Source organism: Guillardia theta (genome assembly GCF_000315625.1).
Source record: "Guillardia theta CCMP2712 unplaced genomic scaffold GUITHscaffold_5, whole genome shotgun sequence".
NCBI lineage: Eukaryota > Cryptophyceae > Pyrenomonadales > Geminigeraceae > Guillardia > Guillardia theta.
Genome location: NW_005434669.1, coordinates 789,715 through 804,320, shown reverse-complemented (window position 1 = coordinate 804,320; position 14,606 = coordinate 789,715). Strand labels below are relative to the sequence as shown.

Genomic DNA, 14,606 nt, shown 5'->3' with positions numbered 1-14,606 from the left:
CGAAATTTGATATTTACATCATATAATTTCAAACTTAGACAATGAATTTGAAGAAAATGTGTCTCCTGTGACAATGTTGGCACCCCCACGATAATTGGATGTGAAATACATTATAAATACAAGTTCGCCTCACGTTTCTAGAAGAGTCTTTTGTGAGGACAGCACTTCAAATTATCTACTTCAGAACTGAGTGAAATTAGGATTGTAACGGAATTGTAACTACCAGACTCCCCGGCTCCTGGACCAACCACCACCACCCCTTTGCTTTCCTTTCTCCGTGGGGGTTCACCACCCCTCATTCCTCATCGTCCTACCGCGCGGAACAATGCGGTGGGGGCTGGTGATCGGTGGAGCGCTAGTGGCAGTGGCTGTGAGGTTGTGGATTATATGGGCAGAAGGAGGAGACGGTCCCCTGTCCTGGAACGAAGACAAGATTGGAGATGGCAAGGACAAGGTTGTCGTCATCACTGGAGCCAGCGCGGGACTGGGTCTGGCAGCAGCTACAATCCTGGGAGAGAAGGGGTACAATGTGATCATGGGCTGCCGATCCAAGCAGAAGGGAGAGCAGGCGCTGAAAGAGATGAAAGCCTCTGGTCGTGTGAAGGGAAAGGTGGTGGTGGAGATCCTCGATCTGATGGAGCCTGACAGCATCGATGCATTTGTGAAGCGGGTGAGCGAGAAGTACAACAGGATCGACTACCTCCTGAACAATGCTGGGGTTATGGCCATTGTGGAGACTCGAAACTCCAAAGGATGGGAGGGGCAGATTGCTGTCAACCATTTCGGACACTTCATCCTCACCCTCCAGCTTCTTCCGCTACTGGCTAAAGGAGTCGGGCGGGTCGTAATGCACAGTAGCAGTGTGCATTCGTTCCCCGGGCTGGACATCGACGATCTCAACTATGAGAAGCGACCGTACGATGCGTTCAGAGCGTACGCATCCTCCAAGAGGGCGAACTTGCTCTTCGCGCATGAGCTGAACCGCAAGGCCAGGAGGATCGGAGTCACAGCCACTGCCGCCCACCCCGGATGGACAGTGACTGAGCTGCAGGAGCGCGCGACCGGCGACGATCTGTTCAGGAGCATGGTGGTAAGAGGAAACAGACTTGGTCTGGGAATGACTCCGAGGAGGGGCGTCCTATCCCTCCTTCGTGCGGCCTTCGATGCCCCTGGCGACAAGTACATCGGCCCAGCTTTCATGATAGCGGGGCCGCCGGTAGTGATTGGCAACACGCTAGAGGACTACTCTTCGCTCAAATTCTACAGTGAGGAGGATGCGAAGAAGCTGTGGGAGAAGACAGAGGACGTGACGGAGGTGACCTCGCTCCTGCTGCAGAACTAGAGGGTAGGAAAACAAGGCTGACAACTGAAAGATTGATTCATGCCTCTGGGCCCCTATACTTGACTTTGATGATGCTGTGCTAGCTGCTCCATCATCATCATCATCATCATCATTTCATCATCGGCATCGGCATCATTGGCATCATTGGCATTGTCTTAGAAGTCGTCGTCATCATCGTCTTCATCATGGCCATCACCATCACGTGGTCGAAAGCATCTCCTGCCCTCACACGAGGAGTTTGATCATCGAGGACGTCTTGTGGATCCAGGTTTCATCTGCCATGTCAGACTCATCAGTCACTTCCCTTCCTCATCTCCAACTTCACCTATCAGGTCTGACACAGCACAAGCTCCCTTGTCCACAGGGGAGCACGCACGCTCTGTCCTCCCTCCCTCCGCTTCTTCCCTTGGTGACGTGATCGCCTGCTCATGAGCTCGAGGGAACGGAGGTAGCGCAGTATCAAGAACAGTTTCAGTCTGCTCCTCCTTGCAATCCTCCTCCCCAAGCCTCAACGAGACTTGCTTGCCGAACACCTTCACAAATGTGTCCAGGATTAGAGGAGGAAAACGAGGAGGTGAGAGAGAGGAGAAACGGAAAGGCCTGGAAAGAAGGAGCAATCTGAGCGAAGGGGAGGAAGAGGAAGTACCGTCCCGATAGGGCATGGCAGCCAATCTTCAACGACGCTCCAACCTCTCATGGACGGGGCATGCCTTCGCTGCGATCTCTCCTCCCACATAGAGAGATCCTTGCAAACTTCCTCCATCCCGAGCTCCGAAGTTGCAGACGATATTGACGGTTTCTCGTCAAAGAAGCTCTGAAACCCGCGCAGGTATTCTGACAGGAGGGGCGGGAGGTCAGCGAGTGCGCAATGGGCCGGGGCGCAGCTCACCGAGAGCTCTTGCGACTTCCCTCCCCTTTGAGCTTGCAGAAATCTTCTCCAGACTGACCAGCAGGAGAAGAGAAGGAGTCAACCCCTCCAAGCTGATACATGGGAGCGGAGGGAGAAAAAACCACCAGGAAGAAGAAGAGAGGGACAACATGGAGGGTCTTACATGCTCAACGACCAGGCGCTAGGAGAATCAACGCAGCATCGAACAATCCTCTTGACCTCATCATCGTCCTTCCAGTTGCTGCCCTTGTCATCCGTGTTGACCGACGAGATCCATTCGACCAAGATAAGCCCGAAGGTGCTGGTTTCCTCCGCCGTCTTGAGCGGTAGCAGATCCTTCATGGGGGAGCCTCCTGCCTCTGCTGCAAACTCTCCGTCAGCCCATAAAGTGTCTCCTTCTTTCTTCTCTTTCTCCTCTTGCTCCTCTTCCTCCGCTTCCTGCACCATCACTACCACCACCTCGTCGTCCTCCTGCTACTCCTTCCCGTTCTCCTCGTCTTCTTCCCTGTCTGCTCCCAGCCCTTCTCTCATTCTTGTCTATGTGCATCCCTTCATCACCATCTCTAACCATGTCTTGCTCGTACCTTTCTCAAAGATGGAGAGCAAAGAAAGGGCGTCCAGCAAGGCGCTGTTGAACATTCCCCGAAATTGAGGGTACTGATCTGATACCAACGTTTCAAGATTGTGAGCAGTGAATGCAGGAATGCGCAGGAGGAGGACGGGAAGGTGGGGAAAGGGAAGAAAGAGGATGGGACCTGTGAATTCCTGTAGTGCAACTTTCCAGATATCGAAAACATAATGAGTGATGCGGTCAAAGTCCTGCTAACATGTTTAGTAGTGAGAACAACCATCCATATCTAGGAGGAGTAACGTTGCCATCTCGTCATGTCAATATACTGTTAAACCTGTTTCTACGGAGTTATTCACTCATTCTGCCATTCGTTTCACTGCCCCCTTTAACATTTTACATCCTCCTCCTCCTCCTCCTCCCCATGCTCCTCCTCCCTTCACGCCTGCTCCTCCCCTTGCTCCTCCTCTTGCTCCTCCTCGTGTTTCTCTACCTTCTTCTTAGTTTCAACATCATTCTGATCTATCTTCTTCTTAGTTTCAACATCATTCTGATCTATCTTCTAACCACCCTCCATGCGTAATTTCTACGATGATGTCTTTGATACGAAGAAAACGATGCGTGCGGGGAGCGGGGCGATTCCTTGCACCTTCTTCGTCGGAGTTCTCTTTGCGTCGATGACGTCAGCAAGAGTCTCCTGCAGAATGAGGATGGAGGTCTTGAAAATCTGCTGAGGGTCAGAGGAAGGGAGAGGGAAGTACGAACCCCACATGCAGGATCAAGGAGTTGTGAATGTCGGTGATGGGAGTAGACTGCAAGATGAGACGGAGCAGCTCGAGTGACTTCTCCTGCAGCAACGTGTGACCGTCCACTCTCTCGCATTTAACCTTGTCCTTCACCTCTAACTCTCGCTTCTTGGTTTCAAGCTTTGTCTTGTCTGTCTTGTCTGTAACCTTCTTGCTCGCTACCGCAATGAGTCGACTTCTGACCCCAACATAGTCTCTGTTGGTAACGACAGCAAACGGGTCACCCAAGTCCATGCAGACAACAGCTGCAACAGAATCAACCTGATGCACGGCTCAAGGAAGTCTTTCGCGTTCTTCAATGTCTGACAGCACCAACGTCACCATCTCGCCACAACAACTCAAGCCGCGAAAGCACCGCAGCCTGTGGGTCCCAGTAGTGATGCCTGAGCCAAGCCTGGCGTTGCATCAGGTCACTTCAATCACCCCAACAGATCAGGTCGCATACCAGAGCACTCTCAGTCGCGACGCGGAGAACTGGAAGCGTGGGAAGGTTGTTATGCGAGGCAGCATGTCGAATCTGAGGCCAGGTGAGTCCGAAGAGGAGCAGGGAACAAGCTTCTCACATCCACAAGGATTCGCGGTACGGCCGCATGTTCAGCAAGGTCGGAGATGGGAGAAGCAAACTTCCTTTGCTGAACAGAGTCGACGATACCGTTGACGAACCGTATGATACTCATCGAGTACCTGGTCCATCCTGAATCATCCCCCACCCCTTCATCCCCCCCACCCCTCCCCTCACATCAGACGAAGTTCGTAGACACTGTGTTGGTCGCTGCTGCAGTTGATCTCCACCAGAGCTGCTGTAGCCTCAGCTGAGTGTGGGACCTGCATCATCTCATCATCGCTCCCTCTGCATCTCTGCGGCTCCCCCTCCCACCTTTCCCCTGCTCTGCCATGTCCGTATCCTCTCAACCGCAACTCGAGCACGTTCCTTGTCGTCTGAGAAGACATTCTCTGCTACATTCAACCATTCGTCCCAGTCGATCCATGGAACGACTTTGGGGACAACTGCTCTCAGCTTGATTTTCTTTTCCGACCCCTCCTGTCAACAAGTGAAGATCAGATCGGTACTGAGATACAGCATGCAGGTTGGGAGAGAGAAGTCATGACAAGAACTTCGTCGCAACAAGAATCGCATCATGCCGCTTACATTCGCTGTTTGTCCTCCACTCTTGCGCCTTCTCTTTGACGACAGCGAGCTCGAAGACGGTTTTGACTTGGGAGTGCTCTCCTTCGTTCCCGGGCTCGCACTTATGGCAGCGAGTTCTGCTCCTGCTCTCGCTCCCGCTCCTCCTCCCGCTTCATCTTCTCCTGCTCCTCCCCCCCCAGCCTTCCGCTTCCCCATTCTCATCTACCGCACGTGAAGTTCTGCATTGATCGCTATTCTGGGCTCAGTGCGGGGAGGAGGGTATCTTCCGTTATTGTGTCCGTTACATTTTAGTTGAGCCCCGGCTCAACTATGCTGGTAGCGATCCTGGCGATTGCGATGTGGGTTGAAGGGGAGAAGGGGAGGACGATGAAGCTGCGAGGGGGGCTGGAGGAGGAGACCCGGGTCGAAGATCTGGACATGCTCACCAAGAGCAGAGGCGCTGTGTCTGGGGAGGACAGCACGGGGGCAGATCGGGAGGAGTGGGGGGGTCTACCGCTCACTGAGGACGAAGAAGCGATCAGGAGGCTATGTAAGGTATGTGAGCGAGGAAAAGCAGGAGGAAGGAAGCAAACATTGTCTGACAAGACTCTCAGGCCTGTTCCAAGGGGCACCTACACGACATTACCTTCCTTCTCGAGAGTGCGTACGATCCGTGCGGACTGGTTGACTCTTGCACCTGATCACCGTGGACTGACGGTGAGGACAGGCCGAGGGTTCTATCAGCTCGGGTGGAACATTTTCATCTCTCTGTCTAGTCAGAGACTCTTCTCATCTCGATCGCTTCAGGAATCCCGCTCCATCATGCCGCTCTTTCCGGGCAGGCAACAATCGTCGATCTGCTCCTGCAGTACGGGGTAAGGATCCAGTTACAATATGACGCTGCTGTAATGCAAGCAGGTTGATGTAGATCAGAGGGATGTGCGAAATCGGACGGCTCTGCATCTCGCAGCCATCAAAGACGAGTCTCTGTGTCCTGTGCCACCGAAGGCTCGAGCTGAATGCTGAGACAGATACAGCATGGTGGAACATCTGATCCTGAACGACGCCGACATTGACAGTCAGGATGCGCATGGGAAGACCCCTCTCCATCATGCTGCTATGTTGGGAAGGGAGTGCTCGGTAGATCGACCACGTCAGCAGGAGCGACCCTCATCGTGCCTGGCAGGTCGACGTGCTGTTAGAGAATGGAGCGAATGATACTATTCGAGACAAGGATGGCAATTCTGCTCTCCTCCTGGCAACCTCTCGAGGACAGGGGAGGGCAAGTTTGCTGATCCTCCTGATGCTGAAGGGGTCACAACAAGACACAGGTGGTGAAGAAACTCCTTGAGTACGGATCTTCGTATGAGGTAGTCAACGAGGATGGAAGCGACGCGATCAAGATGGCGAAACAGAACAATCAGACCGAATTGGTAGTGACTATCTTCTTCAAAACATTTCTCACTGCTCTCCTTTTTGTGCAGGTGGAACTTCTGATGGCAAACGCACATTACACAAGACGAGCTAAGGTGCAGTGATATGGTATAACAACAATGTGAGATCTCTTGCTGAAACAGTTGAGGGGCCACAAAGACTTTGCATTGCGGTTTTACACACTTGAAGACGAGAAAAAAAGAGAAGAAATAGAGAATACGGAGAATTGCGTGAAGGAAGAAATCATATTCTCATGACATGAATCCTGTCATAATCGCGGGGCATGGCTATCTCTTTATTGGCATTGCCATCGCAAAATTCATCTCACTTGGATTTCTTGATCTTCTTCGTCGACTTGGAGGAGGAGGAGTCTTGTTTTGCCCTATCACTTGGCATGCAAAGGTACCTTCATAGACATCAGTGAGCGCTGGTCGGACGCCAACACCGACCATCACCTCTCAACCTTGGGAATGACATCAACTCCTGACTTGATCGCATCCACCAGCAGGCTGACACCGTTTGCGTCGAGCTCCTCCTGAGCTTATCGGTCAATTCCAGCACAGCACCTTGCAACTTCGTCCTTCACCTTCGAACGAATGGAATCTAACTCCTCTGCAAACGAGTCTGTAAACTTTGACATGTACCACTCCATGAAGCCGCTCGTGCTAGATTCTGCTTTGCCTCCCCGCTCTGCTCTCAAAGCAGCATTCTCGTCTCTTTCGTCTTCTGTCTTGTCCTCCTCGTTTGCCTCAACATCTGCCTGAGATGCCTCGGTCCATGCAGCATCAGCATCTGCGGTGTCTGACTGATCTTCCTCACGCAATGCATCGCTCAAGTGTTTGAGAGATGCATGCACACAGCGACGGCTTGCACCTAAAGTTCGTTTCCACCTGACAATCAGGAGTGTCAGTATGGAGCTCGTATCCATGATGTCGTACACAAAAAACTCACAGTTCCTCGTTGTCAAGAATTCTGTCCGCCTTCTTCTCTACCCTGACAACAAGCTCGTCGGGCATGTCTATACCCAATCCTGCCACTCCGCCAACACAATGTTTGTCCCCGAACCTTGTGCGTCTGTTCAGACTCATACCGGCATATTTCAAAGCATACCTGTGAAGGAGCTTCGACGATAATTCTGACGATCTGGTGCAAATAGAGAATATCCTTGACATCTGCGTTACACCAAAGTCAGCAAAATCATAAATGAAATCGCTGTCACATACAGCTTTTTCTTTCTGCGCGTCGGGGAGTTTCTTTATTCGTTTTGGCTTTGGAAAATTTTCCCAGAGAGATTCAAATTCAACTTCAAGCTTGTCTTGTCCGCTGAACGTCAATCCAACGGACTCTCCTATCTTTTTCATTGCCTTGGTTATCTTCTTGGTTTCAGGACGACTGTCATTCAGTGTCTTACATTCTACAGAGCAACCATGTCATTCATGATCCAAAATAAGCAATTCATGTTAGACCTTCACTATCTTTCACAGCGGAATCATCTTCGGCCGATCTCTTTCGCTTTTTCGACGATTTTTCTGAATCCTTCCCCATTTCCAAGACAGTTTCGCTCAACTCAACTTTGATATTCCCAGAATATGGCAAAAGCCTGTCAAGCGATTCAAAGCAGGTCAAGATAAATGATATGCATCAAAATTATTCATGATCGCCCAATAGCAGCCAACAACTGAGCTCGACAATCGTAAGAGTTATCCTGTCGTATATTCCTATCTTCGATTTCAACATCTACTTTTCAACATCTACTTTTCAACCCTCCTCTCCTTCTACGTCCATGCATTTGCCTAGCTCTTTTCAAGGCTTCTAGCATGACAAATATAGTGAAATCTCCCGTCTTCTCGACCTCATTCCTATCGTGTTTCTTCTTCCCGTCTATCCGCCATGACTTCTGTTGTCTCATGCTGGCACGTGAAATTCGGCCTGGGTGCCGGGAGCCGGCGGCGCGTTCCGGGCCGGGCCGGAGTACGGTCCGACTCGGTCGCCGGGGCTCCTGCGGCCGGCCCCCCGGATCGCCCGGCGCCGGACCCGGTGACCAGCCCTCGAGACTGAGCAGGGGCCGGGCGCTCCGCCGCCGGCTCACTGCCACGGTCTCAGTGCATCCGGCGCCTTGACCTTATCGGTCGGACTCCCCCGGACGGTCCGAGGGATCGGACTCGGTCAGTTCCCGGCGGCCTCGGCCCGAGTCCGCCGGGCCGGCCCGGTCGGACCGGCCCGTGACTTCACAGAGTCCGACAGCAAGTTCGGCCTCAGGCTTCAAGTTCGGAACAATAAATGTAAAAATCACCAAAAGGAAAAAAAGGGAAAAAACAAGCAAAGAGTCAGGAAGTGAAGCCTAGAAGGACCCTACCGTCGCGAATGATTGGAGTGGACAGGGGAAGTATGGGGTACTCTCTGGTCTCGAGCCTGTACGGTACGAAATTAGATTTTGTTCTCCGAAGGGGGTGGGGGTCACCTTTGCAGTAATAGAATCATTGTGGACCCTACTATTGTCTGGGGGAAAAAGGGGTACTCAAGTTCATAGGGCCCCCCAGGGGTCACATTCACCCACCCCCCTCCCGGATTATCTTTGACTCTTCACTGTGACAAGACAACGACAGACTACCCCCTTTCTTTCTTGAACCCTACCCCATACCGTCAAAACTTTGTCATTAATGTTATAGGGGTCAAGACTTTAACCTCTTTTCATATTACTACCATATATATAGTGTCAAGTCTGCATATGAGCATTAGGGAAAACTCAAAATTATATGCTGTACCCCTCCCTTGATAACCCTACCCCGTAGTGTTGCAACTAATCGATTTTTCCTTTTCAGAAAAAAGAAAAAGCATGTAAAGCATACCCCACCTTGCCTTGAGAACTAAATCCATGCACCATAACGATAGGTACCCCCTCAAATCTCAATCAAAATTAGGGTAGATCACCCACAAAAAAGATACCCCTACCCCTAGGGATGGCTTGTGATACAAGTGCTCTTTTACTGGTGTCGGTCTCCTTCACCTGTACACCGACACTGCCTCCTACCTCTTCATCCAACCTCCACCTGTTCCTCCCTCGCTCCCACTCCCACTCACCAACTCCTCTATCCATTGCTCCTGCCTGCCCTTCTCCTCCTATCTGTACTGCATTGCTCTTCTGCATTGCCAGCTTTCATCGTTGATTGCAAGATAGTTCTGAAGGCAACAGTGATCATAATATTGATACAGCCCTCTCTCGTACTGCAGGGGCCTTTCTGAATTTTCCTTTCTACGCCCGTCAACACCATTCAAACGATTTTCTCCTATGTCACGGGTGCCGTCTAACATGTCCGCGAATCGAAGCAAGGGGGCGAATCATAGCACAGCCCCTGCGCCACCAGCACATGATCCTTTGAACCAGATGGTGTATGTTGTGAATCACTCGTTCCAGAACTGGATGTTTCAAGTAGAGGATGCAGCAAAAAACTTGGTCGAGACTGTCAGCTCCCCTCTCAATGGGATTTTTGCCGAGACAAGGGCTGACACGCCAAGGGCAGCCAACTCGAAACCAGGCCGCAAGACGGAGACAGTGTACATGAACGACACATTCCATGGCGCAATAGAACGAAAGAACACGCAGACTTGTGACAGAGAAACCAAAATGAAGATTGAAAGATGGATGAATCAAAGCAATCCACCATCGTTCGGCGGATGATCAAACCAAGCATTTGATCTCTTCAGAACCGAAGAAGTATTATTTTTTCTTGTAAATAAATCAAAGATTTGAATCAATTCGATACTTTTCCTGATGAATCTTGGATGCTTTTCAGCGAAGATTCATGATTGCCTATAAAATTTCAGAGTGACAGTGGGCATACACAAGTTCAACAGACCACCTCCAAAGTTCGTTGGGCGGCCAGAGATTGTATGTCTCCATAGAATTGCCGAATTATCCCTGGAGACCTGTTCAATGTGTGAAAAGAGCTGTTCAAATCATCGTTGGCAATCACGTTTGCACTCTCCTCGCGAATGTGCTCCGACGCAGCTTCATACGCTTCAGTGATTCCAGACTTTCTGTTATGCACACAAGTATCAAAGACAGGAGAATGACAAATCAAGAAAGCGTTACTTTTGTTCGTCCGAGATGGCCCCATCATCTCCCCCTTGCTTTTCCTTTTGCAACCTACATTAAAAGCATGGGGGAAATCATGACGATTGTTAAGACATGAGGGGATCAAGCACGTGCAAACCTTTCCTTCAACTTCTCGAACTCAAGTTCTCTTGCTCTTTCCATCGCCTAAATGGATTCTCAAAGGTTTTTGCTTGAACAAATCATTTCTACTTGCAACTGCCTCTTGACTTTTTCTTCTGCTTCTTCCCACGATCTTCCCAATTTCACAGTCAAACTAGAAGTTGCCGAGAGAGATGTACTTCTCTGCTGATCTTCTCCTCATCGCTTCCATGGCTGCTCGGCGAGTACGCACCTACAAGTCAATCACACCAATCGTCAAACACAAAACCTGGTCAGAGCTGCACGAAGGATCTGCACACCATCGTAGTGGGTGCAAGCCCTCCAAAAGCTTTTGATTTTGCTTCTGACTGCAGACAAAAGAGATGGCATCAGGTCTGGTCATGACGTTAGAGGAAGAGGTCACCTGGTCGAGCTGGATGCTTTGCTTTTGGTCTTCTGGATCCTTCGACATATTTCAGCACCCACAATAGCAGACATAGAGCATTATCTTGAACAACCTGGGGGTTTCCTCTTTTGATCCAAGATGAAAGGATTGATTTGTTAGGCATTCGCATTTCTGAGAGGATCATCCTAGCTCTGAGAGGCATTTCCCCCGCTTGGATCGAGAATCTTTGCACAAGTTTGTTTGCTTATCGCGACTTAGGATACATCCAAGGAGTGAGAGGAGATATGCTGTTACCTTGAATCACTCAAAGGTCACTGCACACTGCACGGTCTTTGTTCAAGTCTAGAGCCTAAGAGCAGAAGACTCAGTGCAAGATGCCTCGATGCCGAGGGATCCGACAAACATCGGGTACAGTACGGTCAAATGTAGCAAACAAAACAGCATAAGAACATCAGGCAGCTCTGGAGACACGATGGCAAGCATGAATTGGTCTTCTGCACTGCCCTCTTCCTCTGCGACCCACCCATGTTTCGACACTAACAGCGTTTGCGCATGTACAACCAGCTTGTGCCTGCAACCAACACAAGACTTTACAACTTTGAGCCTTTTATTTACAACTTTGAGAATCAAACTTTTACCAGCAAACTTTCTTCATGAGCTTTTGACCTGTTCTACCATCACCGTGGTTCACACCCGTGGGGGCCGCACGCACAAGTTTAAAACTAAGTTTTAGTTCCATCGAGGGTGGTGGAGATTTTATTGGAAATAGAGGGGTGGTGGTGGTACCAATATGTCAGTGGGCCCAACCCACCCTCGTCCAACTTCATACTACCCCTGCCAAAGGACAGATCAAGCACCCCACCCCTCAGAATCGATCCCTTTCGCTCTCCTAGATGGAGAGACAAGGGGGTACATGATAGGACTGAGGGGGGTAGACAGTTTGTTGATACAACCCTCAAGCAACTGAAAGGGGGTTGTAAGAACGAGGGACTCGTTAGGAGGGGTAGTAGGGTGGTCCATCAAAACGGGGAGGGGGCAGGGTTGTAACTGTGGGATACTATGTCCAATGGTGGGGTGGGGGTAGAGTTTGACCTAAGGGGTTTGAACACGGCCACCCTCAGTAGGAGAGATATCCCTCAAGGTCATATAAAATATAGATCAGCCACTAATACCAAAATGCAATCAGGTGATTTGATTAGGTCTACCTGCAGGAATGTGGAGTCATTGATGATGTAGGGTAGGGTACAGACAATGGAGATGGGAGGGTAGGTACAGACATACATGTTCACACCGGTGGTAAGGAATTTTTGGGATTGTGGGTCAAAAAGAGGGTGGTCTTGTAGGCAAACAGGGGTAGAGGGGGTCCGGTGAGTGAGAGGCTTCCCGCCCACCCACAAACAATGGCGGGGTAGAACAGAATAGAACTGTAGGAAGGAGGTACACTAGCAAACGAGGATCCAGGATAGTCCAGAGATAACAAGGCAAATATTCGCCCCCAGGATAGTTCAGAGAAAACGAGGCAAATATTCGGAAGAACCCAGACTCAGATCTAAGCAGGTGAGGATACTGGCTAATGTACGTTTGAAGCACAACTACCGGAGGTAGGATCACTCATGACGGAATACAGCAAGGACTAAGAATGCATGATTTCAATCAAACACATTATAGCTCGACAACCCCCGCCTAGATCTTTGTTGTCTCGCCCCAATTTTAACAAAAGCAGAGAAAAGATTCTAACACATCTATAGACCAAGTTATGACTTTCGAGAAGGGTAGATTAACAGCGAGGGACAGTAGATTGAAAAGCTTGATAAAAAGGAGAAAACACAGGCATGATAGATTTGATCAATGAAACAATGAGAATGTTGATGATAAAGAGACTTACCGTTTTTTCTAGGTATTTCCGATCACAAGGTTTTTAGGCAGCTTCTGAGCGCCTAAGCCTGAGAGACCAGATCTCTGAGTCCGTTGTCCATCCGATGAAACGGCAAATAACATTTGATTGTGTCATTGAATCTGGGTATGAGGCGATTCACAAGAAATTTTGTCCAGCACAACCGGTTTGCAGCAACGCAATGAATGTGGACGGGCGGCAGGCTTGTCAAGCATTGATCGAAGATCAGATGAGCCTCTACGGAGTTCAACCGCATGGAGACAATGACTGCGAATCCGACGTCGGTGAACACTTCCGTGCACATGCTGAATGGTGGCGAGAGTATTCCCAGCAGGTCTTCCAACACATAACTGTTCGAGTGCATTGACATAGCTTGTTCAGGTTCAACGGGGTGCAGTGATACCTGGATACTGAACAGGCATGAATTTTTGGATGGCAGAACAATGAATAAAGTACTGAATATTGAACGTGAGAATGAAAGTGACAACAACAAATTTGTCTTTCGTTTTATCACTACCCTCAGTTTCATTTCACAAATATTCAGACAACATTGACACAGTTAAGATCCTGCGCGGCCTGCATCAATCTCTTGGCCATGGACTCCTCTCCAGCGCGCAACATCATGCGGGGATCATAGTACTTCTTATTTGGCTTGGTTGCGCCCTCAGGGTTTCCGATCTGTCCCTGAAGGTAATCGTGGTACTTGGCTTCGTATCCACGAACTCCATCCCAGAATGCCCACTGAGTATCAGTGTCGATGTTCATCTTGATAACGCCAGCCTCGATAGCATAGCGGATATCCTCAAGGGAGGATCCGGACCCTCCGTGGAAGACGAAGTTAACGGGCTTCTTGTCCTTTCCACCAAGCTTCTCGCTGATGTATTTCTGAGTGTTGTGAAGAATAACTGGCTTGAGGTCAACATTTCCCGGTGCATAAACTCCGTGCACGTTTCCAAAGGAGGCGGCTATGGTGAAGTGTCCATTCTGAACCTTGGAGAGCTCCTGGTAGGTGTACCAAACCTCCTCAGGCTGGGTGTAGAGGCGGGAGGAGTCGACTCCAGAATTGTCAACACCATCCTCCTCACCACCAGTAACTCCGAGCTCCATCTCGAGGAGGACGTTGCACTTGGCCATGCGCTCGAGGTACTTCTTGCAGATAGCGACGTTCTCCTCAAGGGGCTCCTCGGAAAGGTCAAGCATGTGAGAAGAGAAGAGGGGCTCTCCGTGGGTCTTGAAGTAGTCCTCGTTGGCAGCCATGAGCCCATCAATCCATGGAAGCCAAGCCTTCTGGCAATGGTCAGTGTGAAGGACAACTGGGATTCCGTACTGCTTGGCGACAGCACGAACGTGAAGAGCTCCAGCGATAGATCCAGCAATGGAAGCCTCATCGTTCTTGTTAGGAAGAGACTTTCCAGCAATGAACTGTCCTCCACCCTTGGAGAAGGTAACCATGATGGGACCGCCATACTTAGCAGCGGCCTCCATGCAAGCGTTGATGGAGTTAGTTCCAACAATGTTCACTCCCGGAATAGCAAAGTTGTTCTCCTTGGCATAGTTCAAAAGGTCAACGAGAGCCTGGCCAGTGACAACGCCGGGCTTGACGGAGGCAGGGAGCTTGCTCTTGGTAGCCTCGGCAGCCCTGAGGGAGGCCGCACCGTTCACACGCTGAGTCCTGGCGGAAACAGGCTTCACGGAGTTGATCTTCGCAGCAGGGGCCTGACGGTTGCCAAAGAAGCCAGAGGGGGCAGTGAAGGCATCAACTGCAGTGGCGGCGAGACCAGCGAGGACAACCTTGCGAAGCATGGCGTGTGGTGAGGGTGCGACGCGGATTGAGGGTGAAAGGGGGATGGGGAGACGTCTTGAGGGGGCCAACCCGAGGAACAGAAGGGGGTCTTTGAAGGGGTAGGGTCATTCGGTATTGGGATTGAGTGGGTGGTGGGTTC

At 50.4% G+C, this 14,606-nt stretch overlaps 8 protein-coding genes across 8 annotated transcripts; 3 read left to right on the top strand and 5 right to left on the bottom strand.

Moving 5' to 3' along the window:
* Positions 1-691: 691 nt before the first annotated feature.
* On the top strand, positions 692-1,268 carry GUITHDRAFT_150292 (hypothetical protein; the record flags this gene model as incomplete). The annotated part of the gene is made up of 1 exon (XM_005840699.1): positions 692-1,268. A coding segment is annotated over exon 1 (389 nt), but the record flags the coding sequence as incomplete, so codon positions are not given.
* A 299-nt stretch (positions 1,269-1,567) lies between these two features.
* GUITHDRAFT_100745 (hypothetical protein) lies at positions 1,568-2,870 on the bottom strand (the record flags this gene model as incomplete). Its single annotated transcript, XM_005840698.1, has 6 exons — positions 1,568-1,617; positions 1,668-1,875; positions 1,989-2,176; positions 2,232-2,284; positions 2,395-2,590; positions 2,816-2,870. The coding sequence occupies 6 exons, from the start codon at positions 2,868-2,870 to the stop codon at positions 1,568-1,570; spliced, it is 750 nt and encodes a 249-aa protein (XP_005840755.1).
* Positions 2,871-4,099: 1,229 nt separating this feature from the next.
* Positions 4,100-4,599, bottom strand: GUITHDRAFT_64192 (hypothetical protein; the record flags this gene model as incomplete). Its single annotated transcript, XM_005840697.1, has 3 exons — positions 4,100-4,289; positions 4,345-4,430; positions 4,483-4,599. Coding segments are annotated over 3 exons (393 nt in total), but the record flags the coding sequence as incomplete, so codon positions are not given.
* Positions 4,600-5,064: 465 nt separating this feature from the next.
* On the top strand, positions 5,065-6,272 carry GUITHDRAFT_100743 (hypothetical protein; the record flags this gene model as incomplete). Its single annotated transcript, XM_005840696.1, has 5 exons — positions 5,065-5,289; positions 5,349-5,407; positions 5,766-5,874; positions 6,066-6,167; positions 6,219-6,272. The coding sequence occupies 5 exons, from the start codon at positions 5,065-5,067 to the stop codon at positions 6,270-6,272; spliced, it is 549 nt and encodes a 182-aa protein (XP_005840753.1).
* A 220-nt stretch (positions 6,273-6,492) lies between these two features.
* Positions 6,493-8,077, bottom strand: GUITHDRAFT_132826 (hypothetical protein; the record flags this gene model as incomplete). Its single annotated transcript, XM_005840695.1, has 8 exons — positions 6,493-6,574; positions 6,624-6,703; positions 6,755-7,058; positions 7,120-7,233; positions 7,279-7,340; positions 7,392-7,582; positions 7,635-7,768; positions 7,932-8,077. The coding sequence occupies 8 exons, from the start codon at positions 8,075-8,077 to the stop codon at positions 6,493-6,495; spliced, it is 1,113 nt and encodes a 370-aa protein (XP_005840752.1).
* A 1,089-nt stretch (positions 8,078-9,166) lies between these two features.
* Positions 9,167-11,108, bottom strand: GUITHDRAFT_160921 (hypothetical protein). The gene is made up of 11 exons (XM_005840694.1): positions 11,064-11,108; positions 10,882-11,012; positions 10,788-10,826; positions 10,684-10,731; positions 10,564-10,616; positions 10,475-10,517; positions 10,383-10,429; positions 10,262-10,315; positions 10,143-10,206; positions 10,026-10,095; positions 9,167-9,979 (listed from the first exon to the last, which is right to left on the bottom strand). Exons 2-11 carry the CDS (start codon positions 10,969-10,971, stop codon positions 9,921-9,923), a joined length of 567 nt encoding a protein of 188 aa, XP_005840751.1. The 5' UTR covers positions 10,972-11,012; positions 11,064-11,108; the 3' UTR covers positions 9,167-9,920.
* A 1,557-nt stretch (positions 11,109-12,665) lies between these two features.
* GUITHDRAFT_150288 (hypothetical protein) lies at positions 12,666-13,128 on the top strand. The gene is made up of 2 exons (XM_005840693.1): positions 12,666-12,997; positions 13,045-13,128. The coding sequence occupies exons 1-2, from the start codon at positions 12,845-12,847 to the stop codon at positions 13,075-13,077; spliced, it is 186 nt and encodes a 61-aa protein (XP_005840750.1). The 5' UTR covers positions 12,666-12,844; the 3' UTR covers positions 13,078-13,128.
* A 35-nt stretch (positions 13,129-13,163) lies between these two features.
* On the bottom strand, positions 13,164-14,494 carry GUITHDRAFT_150286 (hypothetical protein). The gene has a single exon (XM_005840692.1). The coding sequence runs from the start codon at positions 14,464-14,466 to the stop codon at positions 13,204-13,206; it is 1,263 nt and encodes a 420-aa protein (XP_005840749.1). The 5' UTR covers positions 14,467-14,494; the 3' UTR covers positions 13,164-13,203.
* Between the last annotated feature and the right edge of the window lie 112 nt (positions 14,495-14,606).

Bases quoted from the DNA above. Each gene is read 5' to 3' on its own strand.
- GUITHDRAFT_160921 (XM_005840694.1), bottom strand. From the start codon at position 10,971: ATGCCTCTCAGAGCTAGGATGATCCTCTCAGAAATGCGAATGCCTAAC. The intron at 10,827-10,881 runs GTTGTTCAAGAT...AATATGTCGAAG, and splicing joins TCAAAAGAGGAAACCCCCAG to GATCCAGAAGACCAAAAGCA. The intron at 10,207-10,261 runs GTAACGCTTTCT...TGTGCATAACAG, and splicing joins GCCATCTCGGACGAACAAAA to AAAGTCTGGAATCACTGAAG.
- GUITHDRAFT_150288 (XM_005840693.1), top strand. From the start codon at position 12,845: ATGAATGTGGACGGGCGGCAGGCTTGTCAAGCATTGATCGAAGATCAG. The intron at 12,998-13,044 runs GTCTTCCAACAC...TAGCTTGTTCAG, and splicing joins GGCGAGAGTATTCCCAGCAG to GTTCAACGGGGTGCAGTGAT.
- GUITHDRAFT_150286 (XM_005840692.1), bottom strand. From the start codon at position 14,466: ATGCTTCGCAAGGTTGTCCTCGCTGGTCTCGCCGCCACTGCAGTTGAT.